Genomic DNA, 20,905 nt, shown 5'->3' on the forward strand with positions numbered 1-20,905 from the left:
TTCATAAATGAATTTATATAATTTACATATTTAGGGACAAAAATTATTATTTACCCTAAAATTAAACTACAAATAAAAAGTCGCTAATTCAGCATCATTAATTACTGTTGCTTATTGCGATTTAATGCAATCTTGGAACCGTTGTAACGATAGACATTCCCACAAGTAAAAAAAAAAAAAGGAAGGAAAAGAGTGCTAAATTGATCACAATGAGAAATCAAAATATTATCACACAACATATTGATTTTGATTGCACAAAACGGATAGATGGATATATATGCATTTACTTATGTTGTCATGTGTTTGTGAGATTACATATTTGTGTGTTCATTTATATGTAATGAGATCACAAATTAAGATCGATCGACTATAAATTGTTCACAACTGAATACTCTCTAGGTTCCTTTTCAATTTATCAATGACATATAGTATTACATTTTTTTCTCTTGAACTCTCAATGAGTATATTGTTGCTATATTTATAATAAATCACTAATCAACCAGGAATTACTAACAAAAAATAAACCCAATACTTAACAGTGCTCTCAATCTTACAAATTAATATTTATTGTCATATAGACAACTCAACTTGATGTTAAAACCGGACATACCCTTTCATTGCGAATTTGCGAGTTAAGATTCACCGCTTTATTGCTCAGTCATTTACTAACACAATATAATTAATTAACGTGCCCAATTAATAATTAAAAATCATTAAGAACGCTATACTTACTGTATATGCTTGTCTAACGAAAGAAGGCTTCTGAGACAGAAATACAACAACAATAACAAGATTGCTGGATTCGATTACTCTATCCAATTATAATAAACCTTAACCTTTCTTTCTAGACAAAAATAATTCAAAGACCGTATCCCAAGCAATAACGTACCAATCTTTTAATATTCTTCTTGCGTGTGCTACATATCCTTGTAAGTAACCATATTATAAGTTGTTAATGAATAGATGGAACTGGACTATCATGCGACTAAAGAACGATAAAATGATACATACTAGGTTTTCAACTATATATCGTTGGAATATAAAAATAAAACTTGTAGGCTTGGGCCCTTAGGTAAAAGGATTTCTAACTTTCTGTGTGGTTAACAATTTATCTAATCGTACCCAGTGCCGTTCCCATCCAAGAGTCAAATTTATAGTTGGCCACATATTCAATTAGCCCGTTTAAGATGCCTCGTTTCTAAAGTAAACCATATCAATAATTGGTGTTGCCAGCTAAATTGATAGAGAAATAAAAATTAAGATATGTTGTTCTGTTTAGATATTAATTTGTAACAAATTAAAAAATAATAGTTATTATTGGTAGTATTTAACTTATAAGCATTTTAATCTGATCTCTATCTAGTTATTATATGAAAAAAGGGGAGCTCGATGGTGCATATATATAGGAACATATAATCTCCAAAGTAGGAAACCCTAATTTATGCTTGAATTTAAAAAAATCAAAAAAATCATCTAACCTACCTTCAACATACTTTCTCAGGCTAACTTCCTTTTTCCCAAGCATACTGGTTAGATGTGTTCTAAGTTAGTATTTGTGGGAACTAAATTTCATTTCTCTTTTAAAAATATGTATATGCTTGTTTTCCAGCAGTTACTCTGAACTGCCATCTAGATCTAAGAAATTCGAGAATGATATAACATAGAAATATAACAATATTGAAGAAAGAGTAATTAAGTCATATATATTATACGGTTAATTTATACTTATGATGACGATATAAATTCCCAATGTTCTTGAAGCTGCTTATTACCCTTTTTATCCACAAATACTAACTTAGAACACACTAAAATCGACTACTTTAGAGCTATAGCACATTTGTGCACAAGAAAATTAAGCACTGCAAATCCACTAAGATTTAATTTTACAGAGAAATAAGGAAAGGAGAAGGGATACATGTCACAGATCAATATATATATACTTAGGTATAAATATATACTTGAACCAGTATACATAAAACAACCTATAAAGTACAAATATTTTATTGCCAAGGGGAAACATATAGTAAGACAACATCTATCGATCGATACTATATAGTTGGTAGCCTGTGCTAATCTATGGAATAGATAGCACTAGAAAAACCGAGGTCACTAGCTAGCCATATAGCTAGGCATATACTTAATTATGGTAAGGAATATATATATGGTCTGACATAGCCTGTGTCTTGTCTTGTCCTTGTTATTGTTATATACTTGGAGACAACACCATATACATATCATATATACAAAAGATCAAGGATGCTTTATTATATATTTAGGCTGGGGCAAGTAATTTTAACTAGTAGTCATCATATTCTAGCAGCACATGCAGTAGCGAGTGATGATATGATGATCAAAAGTTCCAATTCCAAAGGAATGATTGGTGAGAAAAAGGATCATCATCATCATGATCAGCTTCAATTAATTGTTCGTAACCCTCAAAAGGAGTAGAATACAATAACTCACCTGAATCTGAGTGCATCTTGTGTAGCTCAGAATTATAGAGATCATTATAGTCGGATCCAACAGCAGGAAGCACCACCTCATTGGAGAAATCAAAGACGTTCAAGAATGTCCAATCCATCATGTCCCCACGGTCCACTTGCTCCGTTCCATCACATTCGTACATAGTAGCAGAACATGACGAGGCAGTGGTGGTGGGGGTACAATTAGTAGTAGTACTAGTAGTACTACTCTCTGCTATGCTGTCTGATTTACATAACAACTTTGATCCAAACGATGAAGAATTAGCACCACCGCCACCACCATCACTACTACGTTGAGGTTGAGGTTGTTCTTGAGGTTTTTGTAGTAGCGGGGACACCTGATTTGCGAACTTAGCAGCAACCTCTTGAATCTCTTGTGGGGTAAGAGATTGGTTAGGAGGAGCATTGGTAGCAGTGTCCATGTTGCAAGGTGTGTTGGGGAAATTGAAATTGGCATGGCGGCCACGTAGACAGTAAAGGGCAGCATCGAAGGCTCGTGCTGCCTTTTCAGGAGAGTCATAAGACCCTAGCCATATTCGTTCACGGCTATTGGGAAGCCTGATTTCAGAAACCCATTTCCCCCACTTTCGCTTTCTCACCCCTTTGTATAACTTATTGTTGTTGTTATCATTAACACAAGAAGAAGATATTGGGGTGGTGTGATCACTAGTGTTTGAATCACTACTAGCACCTGCAGCCATGGCATGATGATTATTGTTCTCCATGTCTCTGTGTGTATGTATGTATATACGTACATATAAATATTTATGTGTGTGTGATTTATAATTTCAATCAAATGAAATTGGCGGCTGTCAAAGGAGGATGAGCAAGTGTGTTATATATATGAATTAGGTTGTGGGGGTGGTATGAGGCAGGTGCAAGATTTTGATTTTGATTTTGAACGAGATTGAAGGTCTAAGCTCTAAAACGTGTTGATCGCAAGGAGCGTAAAAGGAGTGTGAGAGCACGAGGCATTGGGATTACAGTGCATCATGCCTGGTATTGGTATGAGACGCGGTAGGGTCAGCTAATTTACTTTATTGTACAACTCTAATCGAATTAATAATACTAATAATATTTTGAGCACGTGGGGGATATTGTAAAGTATGACGTTGACATGCAAATTAACATGGCTCTTCCTCCTTTCGGTTCTGAGCTCATGTCTCGTTGGTGGACCACACACTAGACAGTTGACACAACACAATCACACTAGCCACTGCAAATCCAATTAAATGAGAGAGGTTTTTTTTGTTGTTAACCAAGCATTAACTCTTCAAATTAAATTAATATCTTTCAACATATATTCTTTTTTATAGGTATGATTCAAGAGTCAAATATATCATTACAATACTATTTTTTATTGATAAATATTTATTACTAATGCTTAGTTTTTTGTTAATAAAAAATTCATACTCATAACTTATTTTCTCTCCCTCCTCTTTTTCTTCCCTTAAGTCAACATTAAATCTTCTCCCACGTACGTGACACTATTAAATTATTAATTCACTTGCCTGCCTAGTGCTCGTGAATATTGTGCCATTTATCCATTATCTCTGCAATCACTACATCAATGCATGGCGGCTACAATCCATTTTGTTCTTCGGTTATGATTGAACAAAACTTTGAATATAAATTCACCATAACGTGTATAGGATAACTAGCTAGGATAGTATATAGGTGGAGGAGTTATTTTTATGATGACAGTGAACTTGAGCATGTAAATTAAAATTTTCAAGGTCGTGCATGAAACGTCTTCTTTCAGATCAATGGTGCGGGGATTTTAAATCAAGAAAGTGATCGTGGTCATTAATGACAAGAGACTCAAAATGCATGAGAACAAATTAATAGTACAGTGCAAATGATATAACGTCAAAAACTTTTGATCCACTATTAAATTTACTTATATAGATATTCATAATTTAATATTGTGACTTATATATTGGTCGGTTCAGAAACATTGAGGGCATATTAATACTTTCCCGTTGTCGTTAAAAGATAGAAAAAGTCAATACTTAATAGTTCTTGATTAAAAAAATGCTTTCAAACAATCACGGAAGCTTGTACACTCGTTGTCTTTTATCTTTTTTATTGCACCACTTTCGGAACGTGCTCATAATAAAATTATTTGACCCGTTTAAAAAATTAAAAAAAACTGGACTGACATGTTCGAGAACTTATTAAAAGTAAAACGATATTTTTTTATAAAAAAAAAGAGCTTAAATAATTACTTAAAAGAGAAATACTTATTTTATTTGAAAACTAACAGATGTCTTCTATCTCTTTTCCAATCTCTCTTCCAAACACACCACTTCCTAATGGGACAGGAAGTTAGGCAATCGTATGTGATTTAAATTAAGGGGTGTTTGGCTTGAGTCTATAATAGCTTCGCATATAAGTATGGGCTTGGCTCCAATAAGCAACTGCTTCATGTGCATTGTTTGAGATATGAAAAAAGACATATAGAATCTTCCACTGAGTGATTATGGAGGTTTAAATGATGACAACTGTTATATTGATCATTCAATAGTGTTCACAATTTATTTTTATCATTCAGAAAAAATAGTGTTCGCAAATTAACACAACAGTTTTGTGACTGATCGACCAAACTGAGTTTTTGTTCGCCCAACAATGATCATGGAGTACATAATGCAGAATTTATGATGGCAGATTGGTTGAGGATAGAGGTTTGGGTGCGGGAGATAGAGATTTTTTTTTTATATTTTAGTTGCAGAAGTTATCAGATAAAAAAAATATTTTCTTTTCTTTTTATTTGGTTTAAGGCCAATTTAATTGAGTAATGCTCAATATTCTTTTATTTTATTGTTGTACTTAAAATGATAATTTTTTTATAAATATGATCTAGAACAAAAGTGTTTATATTGCCATCACTATAGCATTAAATTTATAATGGGATGTATAATATATATGATAATAACTAATCATATATTATATATAAACATGTTAATAATTAAAAACTATCACTTGACAAATTTATCGTTGTACATAAAAGTGTTTCAATTCATAATAATTCATAAATCACTAAGGGTGTTATAAAATTGATAACAATAATAAAGGGTCTAATTCAATTGGTGGAATAAAATACCTAAATTATTATAAATCTTAATAGTGTCTTCTACTATTCCTAATCCTACTGACAAAAAAAATTGATAGCAAAGAATAAGAATTTATAGCAAGAAAGAAAAGAAGAAGAAAATGATGAAGGGTAAGGTGATAATTAATTTATAAAATATTGATAAGCATGTCTAAGCATATAAGATAGAAAAGAAAAAGACAAATTTGTTAACTTTTAAATATTTCAAATGATAATTTATAATTGACATAAACATTAAACTATATTCATAATTTGAAAGGATACTTTATGCCCACACACTATATGTGCTATCTAATGACTAGATTCATCATTTTAATGAATTCATCTAACAAAAATTGTGTGGTTTACGGTCTTTATACATGTACGCTATTTTGTCACATGCGTTTCTCTTCTTCTTTTTTTTCTGTGAAATCATTTTTAAATTTCTTTATTAAACTAAGTTAATATTTTCTCTTTAGTTAATTATTTAATCAAAGAATTTTTTATTTAATATTCAATTTTTTTTACCAACATTATTAATAATTAATTGTTTACAAATTAATATTAAAATGGTGCTTTGTCAATTAAACCAAATTTTAAGAATTGGAATTTTAAATGTTGATTTTTGTATTTTTTATTATAAAAAGAATCTTCTACCAGATAGTACTAATATATACTTCCTTAAATATTTTTAATTCATATTTTATATTTGAGTTATATTTTTAATTAAATAGTCATACAATGTCATGAAAAGTAATATGATTGTATTAAAAAATAAACAAGATAACCCGTAACACTTACGACAACTTGGCAGTCTTTTAGACATAAACATTTTAGAGTAATGATAAACTTTTTGAATTGGAATAGAAATAAGAAATAAGAGGAGAATGAAGAAAAGCTAGTCTGAGAAAGTAATATACATGTGATAATTAGAAAAGAAAAAAAATAGAAAATGAAAACGAGGTAAAATCGAATTGTAAAAGCTAGAAAGCGCAAAAGAAAGTGTGAGTATAAAATCTGTTTCGATAAACTTGTTTGTAAGTATTTTTTTGGAGAATAAAATAAGAATGAAATATTTTTTTAAGGTAAAAATAAAATAAGTTAGTTTGTAAAATTTCTTTCATATTTACTTAGCTTTCCCACAATAATTGATTTCTAACTCATGCATTGATTAATTTTTAACTCATGAAGAATCTTATTTTGTTTCTTCTTTTTATTTTTTTCTATAAATATTTATGACAAAGTTTAGATTAAATGATTATTTTGATTTTTTTTATCTTTTTTCTATTGAATTTGATATTTCATTTTATTCATTTATTTTGTTTAAAAGATTCGAAATGATTTAAAGGATGTGCTTTAGTATCACATCTTATTTAAAAATTTTAAAATAATCTTTCAATCATTTAAATATATTCATAATGTTCATTTGTCTTAAGTGTTATTCAAATAATAAAGTTAAATATATTTAAATAATTGAAAGATCATCTTGAATATTTTAAATAAAATAAGATACGAAAGTAGCTTTTTTAAAAGATAAATAATTATTTTGAACTTTTTAAATAACATAAATGATCAAAATAATTTATTTAAAAAAAATGATCATTTTAAACAAAATAAATAAGATAACCGACTAAAATGGTTATTTAACCAATTAAGATATATATATTAAATATTTTCAAGATTTTATATATAGGAGTGCTAGCAACCTAGCAACATTTTTTTAGGCTTAATAACATATTTTATCAATCCATTATCATTATTTAACAAATTGTAAACTTTTTTTTTAAAATTTTATCATCAAATTTTTCAATTTTCATGTATTTTATCATTATTTTTTTATTATTTTTGTGCATTTTATTATTATGTTGATGATAATGATAATTATAAATTTTATCATTAAAAAAATGATAACAAAGGAATTTTATTTTGTTTTTTTAACTTATTTTAGTCAACATTGATAAAAAAAATTTAAGATAGTTAAAGTAAATATCAACAAATATATTTCAATTTTGTAGTAAATGATAATGTGAAAAGATTTTATACTTTTATTGCATATATTAACTTATGCTAAATTTTATGAATAATTTAATTTACATGAACAAAGTCTCACACTCAACGATAAATATAAGGACTAACATTAATTTTTTGGTTAGTATATATATAACAGTTATTTTGTAGTAATAATTCAACAAGCTTTTAAATAGATAAAAAAATGTTATTAAAGAGTGATCAACAAGGCATTTTTTTACAATATTAATATTCTGACTTAAGTACTTAACAATCTCATAATACTTTCTCACTTAAAAAAGTATTGTGAAAATTTTAAGTGGTGTATATAATTTTCCCTAAATAAAGGAACACTTCCGCATGTAGTGCCTTCTTATCCTTCTTAATTTGTTCACCTTCCACCTATATACATCCTATATATTCTAGGAGAAAAGGTATCGCCGCTTTTGCTATAGTTCCATCACTCTTTTATCATTGGATATATATTCGCTAAATTCATGATTTGTTAATTTTGATTGATCGAGACAACAAAAGTATGTCCAAACTTATGCTGACTTCCAGCCAATATTGTTAATCTCCATATCTCGGTGATACCAACATATCAAAAATCACTAACAGAGAAATCTAGACATGTGCCCCAAATAAAGGTCACCAGTGGCAAGTGATAAACTAACAGACAAACGTGTAGTAAATCGAGTTCTATATACGAATGATGATTAGTAATTCCTATTAAATGTTTTAGACATGTGTTCATCACCAATATTTTAATGATGTTGCATTAGATGCATAACATGTTACTAATATATTGCCGTATACGTTGTCACTGATAATATGTTCACATGTCAAATTTAAGGATTGCTGAGTTTCTCTATTTGGAGTTCGGGCCGGGGCCTTCTAAAAAGGTACGTACACTGCTTTATTCTATCTTAAATTCTACGAAATTAATGTCTTACAAAATAAACTAGTGTAGCTATAGCTATAGCATGAAAATGACGTCCTGATCCACTAATTAATTTTTTTGTTGATCTCTCTTGAACTAGTTTATGCTATAACATCATATTTATTATATGTTAGTATCCTAGTATCCTACAACATAGTAAGATCAGAATTAAGTTTCTTCCTGAATCATGTGTCATATAAGTAATCTGTACAGTACTATACTGCTCACATTTTGAAAACAATTTATGAAAGCAATTTCATAATTATATATATAGCAAAATTAACGTTTAAAGTAAATAGTTTCAATATTGGGATTAGAATAAATTTTACCAATTAACTGACAACATGAAAATTAAATAAATTGGCATTTGGAAACATGTGACAAATGACACAATATTGAAAGGAGAATCGAGTGTTTATTCTATAACACCAGCAAAAGTATCAACAACAATAAAATGACAGTATTGAATATTGATGCCAATACTTAATTTGGTATTTCTCTTAATACTCGTTCTAGGTATGTAGTTTCTTCTTAAGGGTTGAATGGTTGATGGCTGCACGTATTTACTTTCTTTTTTTTAGAGGTTTCTAGGTTCTTTAATATATTTCTAAACAAAAAAAACTCGATAAGGCTAGAAAACAAGGTCCGGATGACATGTGTTGAATAAGATTAGCAGGAAACAAGAATCATCTAGAAAAGCATGCTGTAAAAGATTACAAATTAACATCCGAGCCAAAAGCTAAGTTCAACCAAATTCCTAACAGAAGTACGTAGCGTGAAAATGCAGCACTTCGCATCTGCTTCCAATATAATATTGACTTGAATATTTTAATTGGCTCAAGCGAGTTCCATGCAAGTTAATTTGAATCACCCTCATAAGAAAAAACAACATAACCCGTGCTAATTAAATGTTGAGCATCATTGTTGCAACACTAAAATGCCATTATCATGCTGTATGAAGAACCTATATCCTCCACAAAGCACATATATATTATTGATAATTCGCCCACTCAATGTACACCACTGCCACCGATTTTGTTCCCCATACGACCATGCCACGCCCCAAAGCACCATGTTGAAAATAGTGCGCCCCCACGTAATTCATTCAAGAGGTCTATATTGAACATATATTATTAGTATAACTCAACTTCTCTTCTTTTTTTAGATCAGCCAAACAAATATATTAAACTGGTACCAGTAGTACTTAGAAAGGATTACAAAGAGAGGACTAAAACACCCCATACAAAAGAGTCACCCTTCCCTAATTTGGCCACATCAAACAGTTGTAATCCCATGCACATACATCAGAACACGCATATCCCATCATATAAACACCAAGATCAGCCACATCAAGAAACCAACCCGTGGCCTTAATAGCAAAACATCCCATCCCAACATGCTCACCTTCGCTGCCAATTTAGTCAATTTCTCTTCTGACATTAAGAATCAAATTAAATGATAACTAAAGCCTCTTTCTGAATGATAAAAAAAATTAAATGATAAGAACTAAAGTGAGAGAATAAACTGATTTATACTTTCTAAATAAAAGATTAATTACTTTATTGTAATATTAATTATCGAATAATTAAGTTTAAACATGATGAGATTTGTATAGGTGTGGTTTGACACAAAACAGCAAATCCATCTCCATAAGAACATTCATTCCCCAATATTATGTACAAACGCTGAACTTTTCTTTGTTTAATGGTGCCAAATACACACTCATTCTATAGATCATTAAATTAAGGAAACGATTCACGGCAAAAGGAGGCGGTGTATATTGGAAGAGTGAAAATGGCTCCCGGTCCATTGATCAGTCGTATAAAAGTAAATAAATAAAGAGTTGCACAAGTGATGAGAGGTAATCCACGTCTATAGTATGGAGAAATTATTGTATCTTTCTCGGACCACGTCTCTATGGCATCTGTTGATAGATGAGTTTCATTAACGTTTGTTTTGTGAATTGTGAATATATGTGATACGGTTTCGAACAATACAATAATTTTTCATATATGTTATGGTTGAAAAAATAACACGACAAAAACGAGATGAAAAACATCCTTAATTTAAACCAAAAAAAAAATTTAAAAATCACAATAGCACTGAAGAAAAAAAGTGTTTTTGGAAAAATCATAATAAATGGCTCTGCCCCTAGTTATGACTTATGAATATAGCACAGGAAAAAACATTAAAGTCAAAAGGTATGCACGTGGTGAGAAAACATGAATTCGAGATGCAAGCATAAAAAAAGCGACACTCAAAAATTAAGGAATAATATTCTAAGTCATGAAAACATTCTGTTAAATTATTTTTCGATCGTGTCACGAATTTGGTCCTTATGAGATGATAAAATGGCTTCACTGATTGATAGATGACCTATAATGGGGTCTAATATGGTATAGACTTTCTAAGGTGTACATTATACACAGGAGAAATATTGGCCGATTCCATCTAAAATTAACATCTAGCGAAAGAAAACAAAGATAAGTATAAATATAATAGAATTTATATATATATATATATATATATATATATATATATATATATATATATATATATATATATATATATGTCAATACTCAATAGAATTAAATGTATATATTTTTTTATCGATAAATATTAATAATTTATTGTGTTAGAGTGCTGGTGATAGAAATTCAAGTTCACGATTTATTTCCTTTCATGTTATATAACTCTCTTTAATAATAAGTTAACTTTATAATTTCTTGTATGATACATAACAATGTCCACATTATTATTATTCTATTAGTGCATGGTGATATGGTGTGAGAATGTAGCATGTGATAATAGCCAATAGAAGAATAAATTATCAAAATGTTAAAAAGGATAACCCTACATCTTAAATTCCAACAATAATACTTAATCATTAGGTTTATAATGAGTTTCTTTGATATACAAATGACAATTATAAGGATAACATATGTTTTTATTTTCTGTATTTTTGGTAAAATTTGGTATTAATTCATGTACTTTGATCAAGTTAGTCTTAAACTTTAGAAAAATAATGAATTTTGTCATTTGTTGCATATAATTTTTGTTGTAAGAAATGTTGAAAGTTTAATTATAGGGCTTTGTGAGAAGTTAAAGGAGATAATATATTTTATTAATCTATGCATAAGCTAATTTTAACATGAGAGAAATTTAATTTATTTTACTTTCTTATTTTCTTCTCTTATAAGTGTTTATTCAAACTTTTATCCAAACAAGACCTTTTGTATTTATGTTTTTATTCTTCTTTTATTTTTCTTATATTTCTCTTGTATCTTTTAATTTCTTTTATTTTTTAAATTAAGTGAATTAACTCGCTTAATCTAACAACTCATGTTGGATTAAGTTGAATTAAGTTGGGGTTATATTTTTTAGCTCATAAAAAAGAAGTCATAATGAACCAGTTGAATTGGCACAATTTAACACATTTCTCATGATAAATTACAAAGTTATATAAGTTTCCTCAACTATTACAATGGTATATAAATTAAAACAAACAAAGCAGATTATGTATTTGATTAGATTTTTTTCGTGATTTTGTTAAAAAAATTCTTTTGATAAATCATGACAAGTGGCTCTGCCCCTAGTTATGTATAGCATAGGAAAAATATAAGTCAAAAGGTAGGCACGCGGTGAGAAAACATGAATTCAACTTGCACAACATCAAAAGCGACACTCAAAACGAAAAAAAAAAAATAATTGTATAAAATAAAATACTAGTTGGATATAAGGGAGCAATATATGAATTTAAAAATTAGCATTTTTTTACGAAAATAGTCATCGCTTAATAACCTATTTGCTAATGTAATTATTTTATTTTATTATAAACTTTCTAGTACTTATTTGTTTATTCTTATAGATGAAAAATGTAAGTATTTTATAATTAAGGATGCATTTTTTAAATGGAAATTAATATTGAACATAAATGAACAACTACTTTTTCGAAATAATAAATAAATAAAAACTAAATAATCAGTCCATAATTGCTAATCCTGATTAATAATTTAAGGCTAAAAGTTGCTTTTAAAAATTATTTCGAGTTGATATCACAGATGACCTAATCAGAATATTTTTGGTAATACTTGACTTTCCATCATGAAGACTAGAAGAGGCAGGAAAAAAAAAGATAAATTTCATTCTAGGACTGCGACGTATATATCCGACCACATGGCGCCTCCAATAACTGAAGATTCTTAATTGTATAAAAAACACAATCTTTTAGTTCCCATATATAATTTCTGTCAATACATATCATATGATTGGAAGTGATCAATAATCTAGCGCAATGAAAACAACTACAGATAAAGTAATTATTAAACATGTATCCTGCATTTTCTTTTTTGAGACTTCTCGATCTTCACCGGCCTTCTTTAAGTGGCACTTACGGTGATGGACATCATAAGAATTAGACTAGTCCACTAATGCATCATAAATTTTATCTTTCTAGAGCATGTTTGAAAAAATATTTTTTACTAAATTTTTCTCATTATTATTATAATTATTGTCTTAGATTATTTTACGGAATTTTTTTTTAATAAGAAATAAAATAATAATAATTTCATAAAATTAATTTTATCATTATTAATTTATTTTTTTAGTTCATATTATTAATTATTAATATTATAAGAGACATAAAAAATAATTAATATTACACTAAAAAATTAAAATACTAATTATTTTAAAATAAAATTATTTTGTTATATGACGATTATTATTGAATGGAAGGAGGAAGATTTTAGCTATTTTTGTTGTAAGACAGATGGAAAATAAGTTGTGTGTTTTACGAAAATAACTTAATATTGTAAGAAGATTTTTATGAAAAAATCAATTATTTTTTTAATAAGAAATTTATAGCTTATGATTATTTTCTAATAATTTTTTTTCTGGCAGCTGTTTTCATATTCTTTTACTATGAAAAAATTAAATTTTTTGTTGCATTCAAAATTTCAAACAAAACTAATCATCTTAAAATTACATTTCAATTTACTTTTTCAAACAAAAATGAATTCTGATTATATCTTTTTAATAATAATTGATTATTTAAGTAATTTAACTATTTTAGCTATCTCAAACATAATTTTACTTATTTTTTTTTCATAAAGATTAGTCCACCGATATACCACATATTTATCTGCTATTGTATATATTTTATATTCTTTCTCAGCACTTATTTACAAGTTAATTTTGATTTTGTAATTTTAAAATATGTCATACATATGATTTGGCAAGTCCTCCGACCTCCATCTACGCTGTTAACCAGATAACCTCGCCGGTCACATCATGCTTTCTGCACCGGTACGGTGTCAAATATCTGTTTTTGCCTTATTAGAATAATTCTAAATTCCAAACACACCTTAGTTGCTGTTGGTCCATTGAGCAATTATAGTAAATATACAATGTTTGACACTGAGAGCAGTTTCATACGGACCTACTAATTATTGATAGGTTGCCTAAGAGTATAATTGATGCTTTTTTCTTACTTTACTTCGGAGACTTCTTTTTCTCTTAATCTTCTGATTTATTAGAAGATATTTTTTTTATTAATTCTAAATTTAATTGAAATATAAGTAAAGTCTAATCCATGATGATTAATATATATATATATATATATATATAGTTATATTTTTGGAATAATATTTTTAAAGTATTTCACAGTTGCAAAATTTTAAAGCATTTCTACCAGTTTAAAACACATAATTATTTTACAAAACACAAAATAATTATGATGAGTATTTTGTGTGAAAATCAATACTTATAATTTTAGATTGACTTTTTTTGTTTAATAAAAGAAGATAGCATATTTAACGGTTAGTGAATTATAAATAATTTTTCACAATAAAGAAAGATACACTACTCATTTAATCATGATTGAATGTTTTAAAGGAACTAATTATCAAGGTTGACAAAAGATAAATACTATAATATATTATCAATGATCAAATACAACTATAATCAACATTACGATCATAAATGAGAGAGGAATAATTGATGAGTGCACTAAAATCTAATTAACAAAAGAAAAATATAATAATTTTTTTATTAGTAGATATTCAACACAAAAGATTTATAATATTCATACACATTTGTTAAAAAAAGAAAAGTGAGAACTTCAAGAATGATGTTATGAATTATGCATTTTCCAGTTTTAATCAAGATAAAGCAATAAGCATTCAACTTTATTTACTCGAGGCGATTAAGTTAATCCTAAATAGAATTTAGAGTGAGCCGTAGGTTTTTTAAAAAGAACAAATATATCTACTTTAGAGGTGTACATATAACCATTTTCATCGAGTACACAACAATTTACAAATTTAACCAAACATAACCTATTTTGCCTGGATGCGAACAAAAATGACGAAATGGAGATTAATTAAGACAACACAAAATTCATTGATGAAAAAATTGATGATATTATAAGAATACAAATGTCTTAAGGAGACTTAAGTCTAATTAAGAGAGAGATTTGAAACCAACAAAGATTGGTCTAATTGATAAGGAATGAACCCTTAACACACAAAAAGATGTGGATTTAATTTTTGTTATCGATATGAGAAATTCGTTGATAAATAATATATAAGTATCTAAGCATTTTTTTAACTTAAAAACTTGCCCTTGATCCTGATGAATCTCTGGGCACAATTCATCTAAATTTTATATATATATATATATATATATATATATATATATATATATATATATAAAGATTTGAAAGAGTTTAATATTCTTATGAAGAACACATGTGAAATGACAAAGATACAACTTCAGGATCACAAAGAATTATGCAAAATAAAAGACACGAGCTGAGAGTTTAAGAAAGACATGCAAAAATAATCAAACTAACCATTGGATAAAACTTGTTGTTGGACCATATATACTTCTAATATTTATAATTTGAATCATGTCACTTTATTTCACTATCACTTATTAATTATCTTCAAAGAGACTTAGTAGTCTCTTATTAATCATCTTCAAATAGACTTAGTAGTGCATATTTAAAAATATTTTCAACGTAAGAATAACCATAATATTATTTTGTAGGTTTAGCCGAATCCCGCAAATTATTATTATATTTCTTAGAATTTTTTTAATTATAAATTAGACCAAAGAGTGCTCGCACAGCTAAATAATATATGATAGCCTTAGGTTTAAGTGGACAACACATTCGATTTAGATTTTTTTCTGAATAAGTACAGTAATTTAATAGGCTCTTTAAGCTTAAGATGGGAGAAACATATAAATAAAGGAAGTTATTATACAAATATAAAATGAAAAGCTTAATCAAACATTCATTTATTTAAATCTTTTATAAAACATGGTTGGGAGGAAAGATTCATTATAGGCGGATCAATTAGATTTTTGACAAAAATTAGTTATTAATAAATTTGATGGATATTTTACAGGTATAACATTGTAAAAAAGAAAACATGCATTTGTTTATATAATTTGCAATTCCAATAGCTACCAACTTGGTTTTAATTAATTCATTTATTATATTTGTATAAGTTATCTATTATAAATTTAAGTTTTCATTTTTAAAACAAAAATGTATGTTATACTATTTTTTTCTTTTTATAACATGTAATTTTATTGTTATTTAACACTTATTTTTCTCTTACCAAATTTTCAATTATTATTTATTTTTAAAATTTATATTTATGTTTAATTCATTTACGTATAATTTTTCTCTAAATTTAAGCTTTTTAATTCTTAAATCTTAACTTTAATAATTTTAACTTCTTATATTAAAGATTTATATTTTATCTCAAGCCTTTTAATTACTCATTTTAAAATTATTTTATACTCCAGGCCTAACGCAGCAATTGAAGGCCAAGGCCCAATAACGTTGGTTCTGGCCTTACTTCATCTGTTACTGTTAGCAACGCCTTCGAACCTTGGCAAATTCTTGTTAATGTTGTTCTCTTGTTTCTGGTCTAAGTAGTGTCGTGCCCAGGTTGGGTTGGTGATGGTGATGGGTAATTGGTGGTTGATGAAAAGGTTTAGTTTTTCAATGGTCTCGAGCTCATTGAAAAATAAATGGTCATGAACTCATGATGGTTTGATCCAGAGTTATTTTCAAGTGGGGAACTTTGCATGTGAATTGAATGCCTTGCCTTGGATTACGATAATTTTTTTAATTTTTTTTTTACTTGGAGACGTTTCTCAAACGGATATTGGAGAGATTAATTACCTATGCATATCAATTTTACCATAGATATAATTTTTTCAATTTAAACTTCAAAAGGTCTCAGCGGAAGGTGAAATTGTACATCTTAATGTCAATCAAATTTTGAGGATTGCTTCTTTTTTTTTCCTACTTTCATCGCTAAGTAAATCTCAAAAGTAGAGTAGCCTGTATGGTGTTGATGTTTCGAAAACCTGTGACATTTTGAATGTGGGGTAATGTGTTTTCTGAACGTAACATGTTATAAAGTACTATAATAGCCAAACATGATCTCGCATCAAGTTTTATTCCATAAAAGATTATATAGGCATTTGGTTTGGGCATATATAATAAAATTAACTAAAACACATGTTAGTACAGGTTTGACTGAAGATTAAGTGTGGAGTAAAACATTACAGAGAACGAATAGATACATCTTCATCATAAAATTTAACTACTTTAAAGGTAAAGAAACTTGATCCAAAAGAATGATCCCATCTAGAAGTGAATGGTTGCATCATCATCATCAGTAGTTTGTTGATATTATATCAAATGAATTCATACATTCTGTGAGTAGCCAGTGATGTGTTTATAGAGAAATTATTAGGTCATCTTGATTGTTTTTATTTTTTTCTCGTAAATTAAATTTTTTAATATGTCACATAAATAATGATTGAGTTTATAAACAAATATTCATCTTAAACCATCTAATAATTTCTTGTTTTCACGGACATATATATAGTATACGAGTTGTTTTATGCATATTATCTGATGTGCTTTTGTTAAACTCACTCATTGGCTGTTTATATTTTGAGCTTGTATGTTAAGTAATGTAAGTTTTTGCCTTTTCAAGAGAGACATGATTTGCCATTTTAGGTTTGAATATTTATGTTAATAGGTGGTGTCTACGGTGGATTAGAGGATGAATGATCATACTAGAGTGCTAACTCATCCTAACTTGTAGGGATGTACAAAAACTAATTCAGTAACAAACTAAACTAAATTAATTTTGAATTGTTTTAATCAGTTCAATTTTATATTTAAATAGTCGATCGGATTTAAATAAAAATCAGTTTGGTTAATCGAAGTGATTTTGTATAAATAATTCAGTTAACCAAATTGATTTTATAAAATAGTACACTTATTTTTTTTAAACTACTTTATTTTGGTTGTTGTTTGATGTCTGGGCTCTCCCATTTCGGAAGGAATTCCATTGTGGCTGAAGCACTTAAGTGAAGAGTTATAAGCAAAATGAACATTTGACCCTTAAGTCAAATAAAGTATTACACTAGAATAACATTGTTAAAATAGATGTCTATCTTAAATAGTAATGTTGATTATATTATTTACAAAAGCTTATAATGGACAAGCTCATCCCATAACATGATGAAACATCAATAATTGACTATCCTCAATCCTTAACCTTTTATCATATATTAAGCTTTCATTTTCTTTAATTTTTACCTTACAACAATTGTCTGCAACCCGAGGGGGTCATTCAATCCATTATAGTGTGTTAAACATTTAGAGTATGTTTTTTTAACGGCCAAAAAATTGTTCCTTAAGAGTATGTTTGATCCAATTTATTTTTAGTTTAACTTCTTAAAACAGAAGTTGGGCAAAACAGATTTTAAACTAAGTTCGTAAATTAATAAGTAGCTCTTTTTGTTCTGAAAAAAAAAATGACTTAAAAGAGCTTAAAAGAAAGCTAACTTAAGAATCTTTTTATGGCTTAACAGCTTAAGCAGAGTTTTTTTTTTAGCCACTTTCGAATCCCAACATCCATAATTATTAATATTTTAATTAATTTTTTTATAACATGCTTCAATGCTGGTTCGTAGCTGCTATTGTTGTAGCAAATGTTAACACGTGCCTTGCTAGTGTGCTATCCAGTAGTATAGCAATTCATGATTTTCATAACCAGCCTCACTTTTTAGTTAGGGCCGGGATTATATAACTTTATCTTAATAAAATAATTTTAATTTTTTAAAAAATATTATTGAAAACTAAATAGAAGTTTTAAATATTTTATTTAGTTAATATTATATATAATAAAATATTTTCAAATATCATTATTTTCTTATTTATAATTAAATTAATTATCTTTGATTATCCGCCATATGTTCATCAAGCTGTCTGTCACTATCAAAGTTGATATATATGAAAGAAGATTAGTGTTTCTTCAAGGTAGATGGATGGATGTATCCCCAAATCATTAGTATCGTATCTGCCTTACCCCTTCTTTTAGAAGACAATGTTTGTTGCATCAACTTCTTAAATATGTCTGTGTTGGACCTGCTTGTGTAATATATTTCACATGACAAGTCGAGTGTACGTTCTTGGCCAAACCATTATTTTATTTTTTTGTTAAATTTGAATACTTATACGAGTTATACTAAAATACTTAAAATAGATTATTTACAAAATAAAATACTTAAAATGGCTTGATTAATTAGGAGTTTCATCACCATTCGCTTGCATGTCCCTTAATTAACATATACTATACATTAATACCAGATTTAATTAGTTGCAATGTGTCAATTTTGAATAAATGTACTGGGAGTCATTGTTCTCCTAGACCGTCCTTTTTGGTTACGGTTATATATCCTCGATAAATAGAGAACAATTATACACCAATTACTTTTTGAGTAATGATATATACTTGAAAAAGTATTGTTTCTAGTAGTTTTTTTAAAAGTAAAGATAAAACTTGTTAAGTTCTATTCTTCCAAACAAAAATATCCTGTTAAGTTTTCGGTGTATTAGAAACCTTATTTTTTATTAAATATTTTTATTTTAAATTTTTAGACCAGTATATTTGGCCATTATTCCCCAGCAAAACCTAGATATCATTTGTGGAATGTAACAATCTCTTGTAAATTAGAGGTGATAATGTAATCTATTTAATCAATAATGACATAACATGATTGGTAAATAATTTTATTTTGCACGTGATCATGAGTTTGATTTTTGACTCGTGTTTATAAAAAAGATATACTCATTTTTATATGTGGCTTTTTTATAAAAAAGATATACTAATTCATCAAATTATAAAAATAAAATTTAATGGCCTGATTACATTGGATTCTAATTTGTTATTGGATGGATACTAAACTATCTAATATAATTTGTAATTTATTGGACCAAATAATCCAAAGTTCATTGGTTAAGCATAAATCTTTAAGGAATGGATCCTGAACTCTACGGTGTTTGTGTACAAAAATATGTATAAGTATTGAAATTTATTTTAAAAATAATATTTTTCAAAATAAATATAATGTTATTTAAATGAATGGATCGGACATATTTATCACTTTATCCATAACAATGGATAATGATAATAGATGTGAATTATATGGCTTTTTTATTAAAAGGGACATTAATATATTGAATTAGATCACTTTATACATATTTAACTGTTCATAAATATATTAATACTTTAATTTTAATATAATCATTAATTAGATTTAGAAGTCATCCAATTTTTCTTTTTAACAACCTGATGCAAAATTATTGTTATGTTCACGATTCAACTGCTCCTTGAGCTGTTAAGGACAAAAATATTGTTGGCACTTTTGTATTGGGCCTGATTGAAAACTCACGGACTCTCTTTATAAAAAAAGTTTTTTTTTTAATATTTTGTTTTAGTGTTTTTTTATAATAAGTTATTTTTCAAAGTTTTAATGTATTTGTTTAAACTTTTGGGGAAAAAATAGAAACTAAAAAAGAAATTAAGTTTTTAATTATTTTAAAAAGTTACTTTGATGAGTAACTTCCAAAAGAACAGAAATTTTAACCCTCTTTCGAAATAAATGTTTTTTTTGTTGCAAAAAATTTGTCTGGGCCCAAGAGCACATGAGAATTTAAGGCATATGGGTTATGCAGTTGCAATCATGCTTGTTTTCCTCCCTTCAGTTAGCCACTTGTCATGTTGGATTGTAAGTTGTAACATGAAAAAGTTTTTTCTTCAATACAGGACAGTAGTAGCCAATACGTACACTGAACAACTATTTACGCATCTGCATCTGCATCTGCAACATAACCATCATTGTGTTATGAGTACGTGTATGGTACCCACACCACAGAGTCAGTAAAAATCACATGCATCACCCATGGATATCTCCAAATAAATGGAGGTTGGGTTTAATACTATAGAGAGACTAACATTTTACAACAAATGAATTAATGTTTGAATTTTCATTACGAAAGATATT

General features: G+C 27.9%; 1 protein-coding gene across 1 annotated transcript; it reads right to left on the reverse strand.

Annotated features, from left to right (window-relative positions):
- Positions 1–1,741: 1,741 nt before the first annotated feature.
- Positions 1,742–3,311, reverse strand: LOC100817386 (ethylene-responsive transcription factor TINY). Its single transcript, XM_003527719.5, has one exon. It carries the CDS (start codon positions 3,206–3,208, stop codon positions 2,351–2,353), a length of 858 nt encoding a protein of 285 aa, XP_003527767.1. The 5' UTR covers positions 3,209–3,311; the 3' UTR covers positions 1,742–2,350.
- Between the last annotated feature and the right edge of the window lie 17,594 nt (positions 3,312–20,905).

Source organism: Glycine max, chromosome 6 (genome assembly GCF_000004515.6).
Source record: "Glycine max cultivar Williams 82 chromosome 6, Glycine_max_v4.0, whole genome shotgun sequence".
NCBI classification, from domain to species: domain Eukaryota; kingdom Viridiplantae; phylum Streptophyta; class Magnoliopsida; order Fabales; family Fabaceae; genus Glycine; species Glycine max.

Coding starts and splice junctions, on each gene's coding strand:
- LOC100817386 (XM_003527719.5), bottom strand. CDS start 3,208: ATGGAGAACAATAATCATCATGCCATGGCTGCAGGTGCTAGTAGTGAT.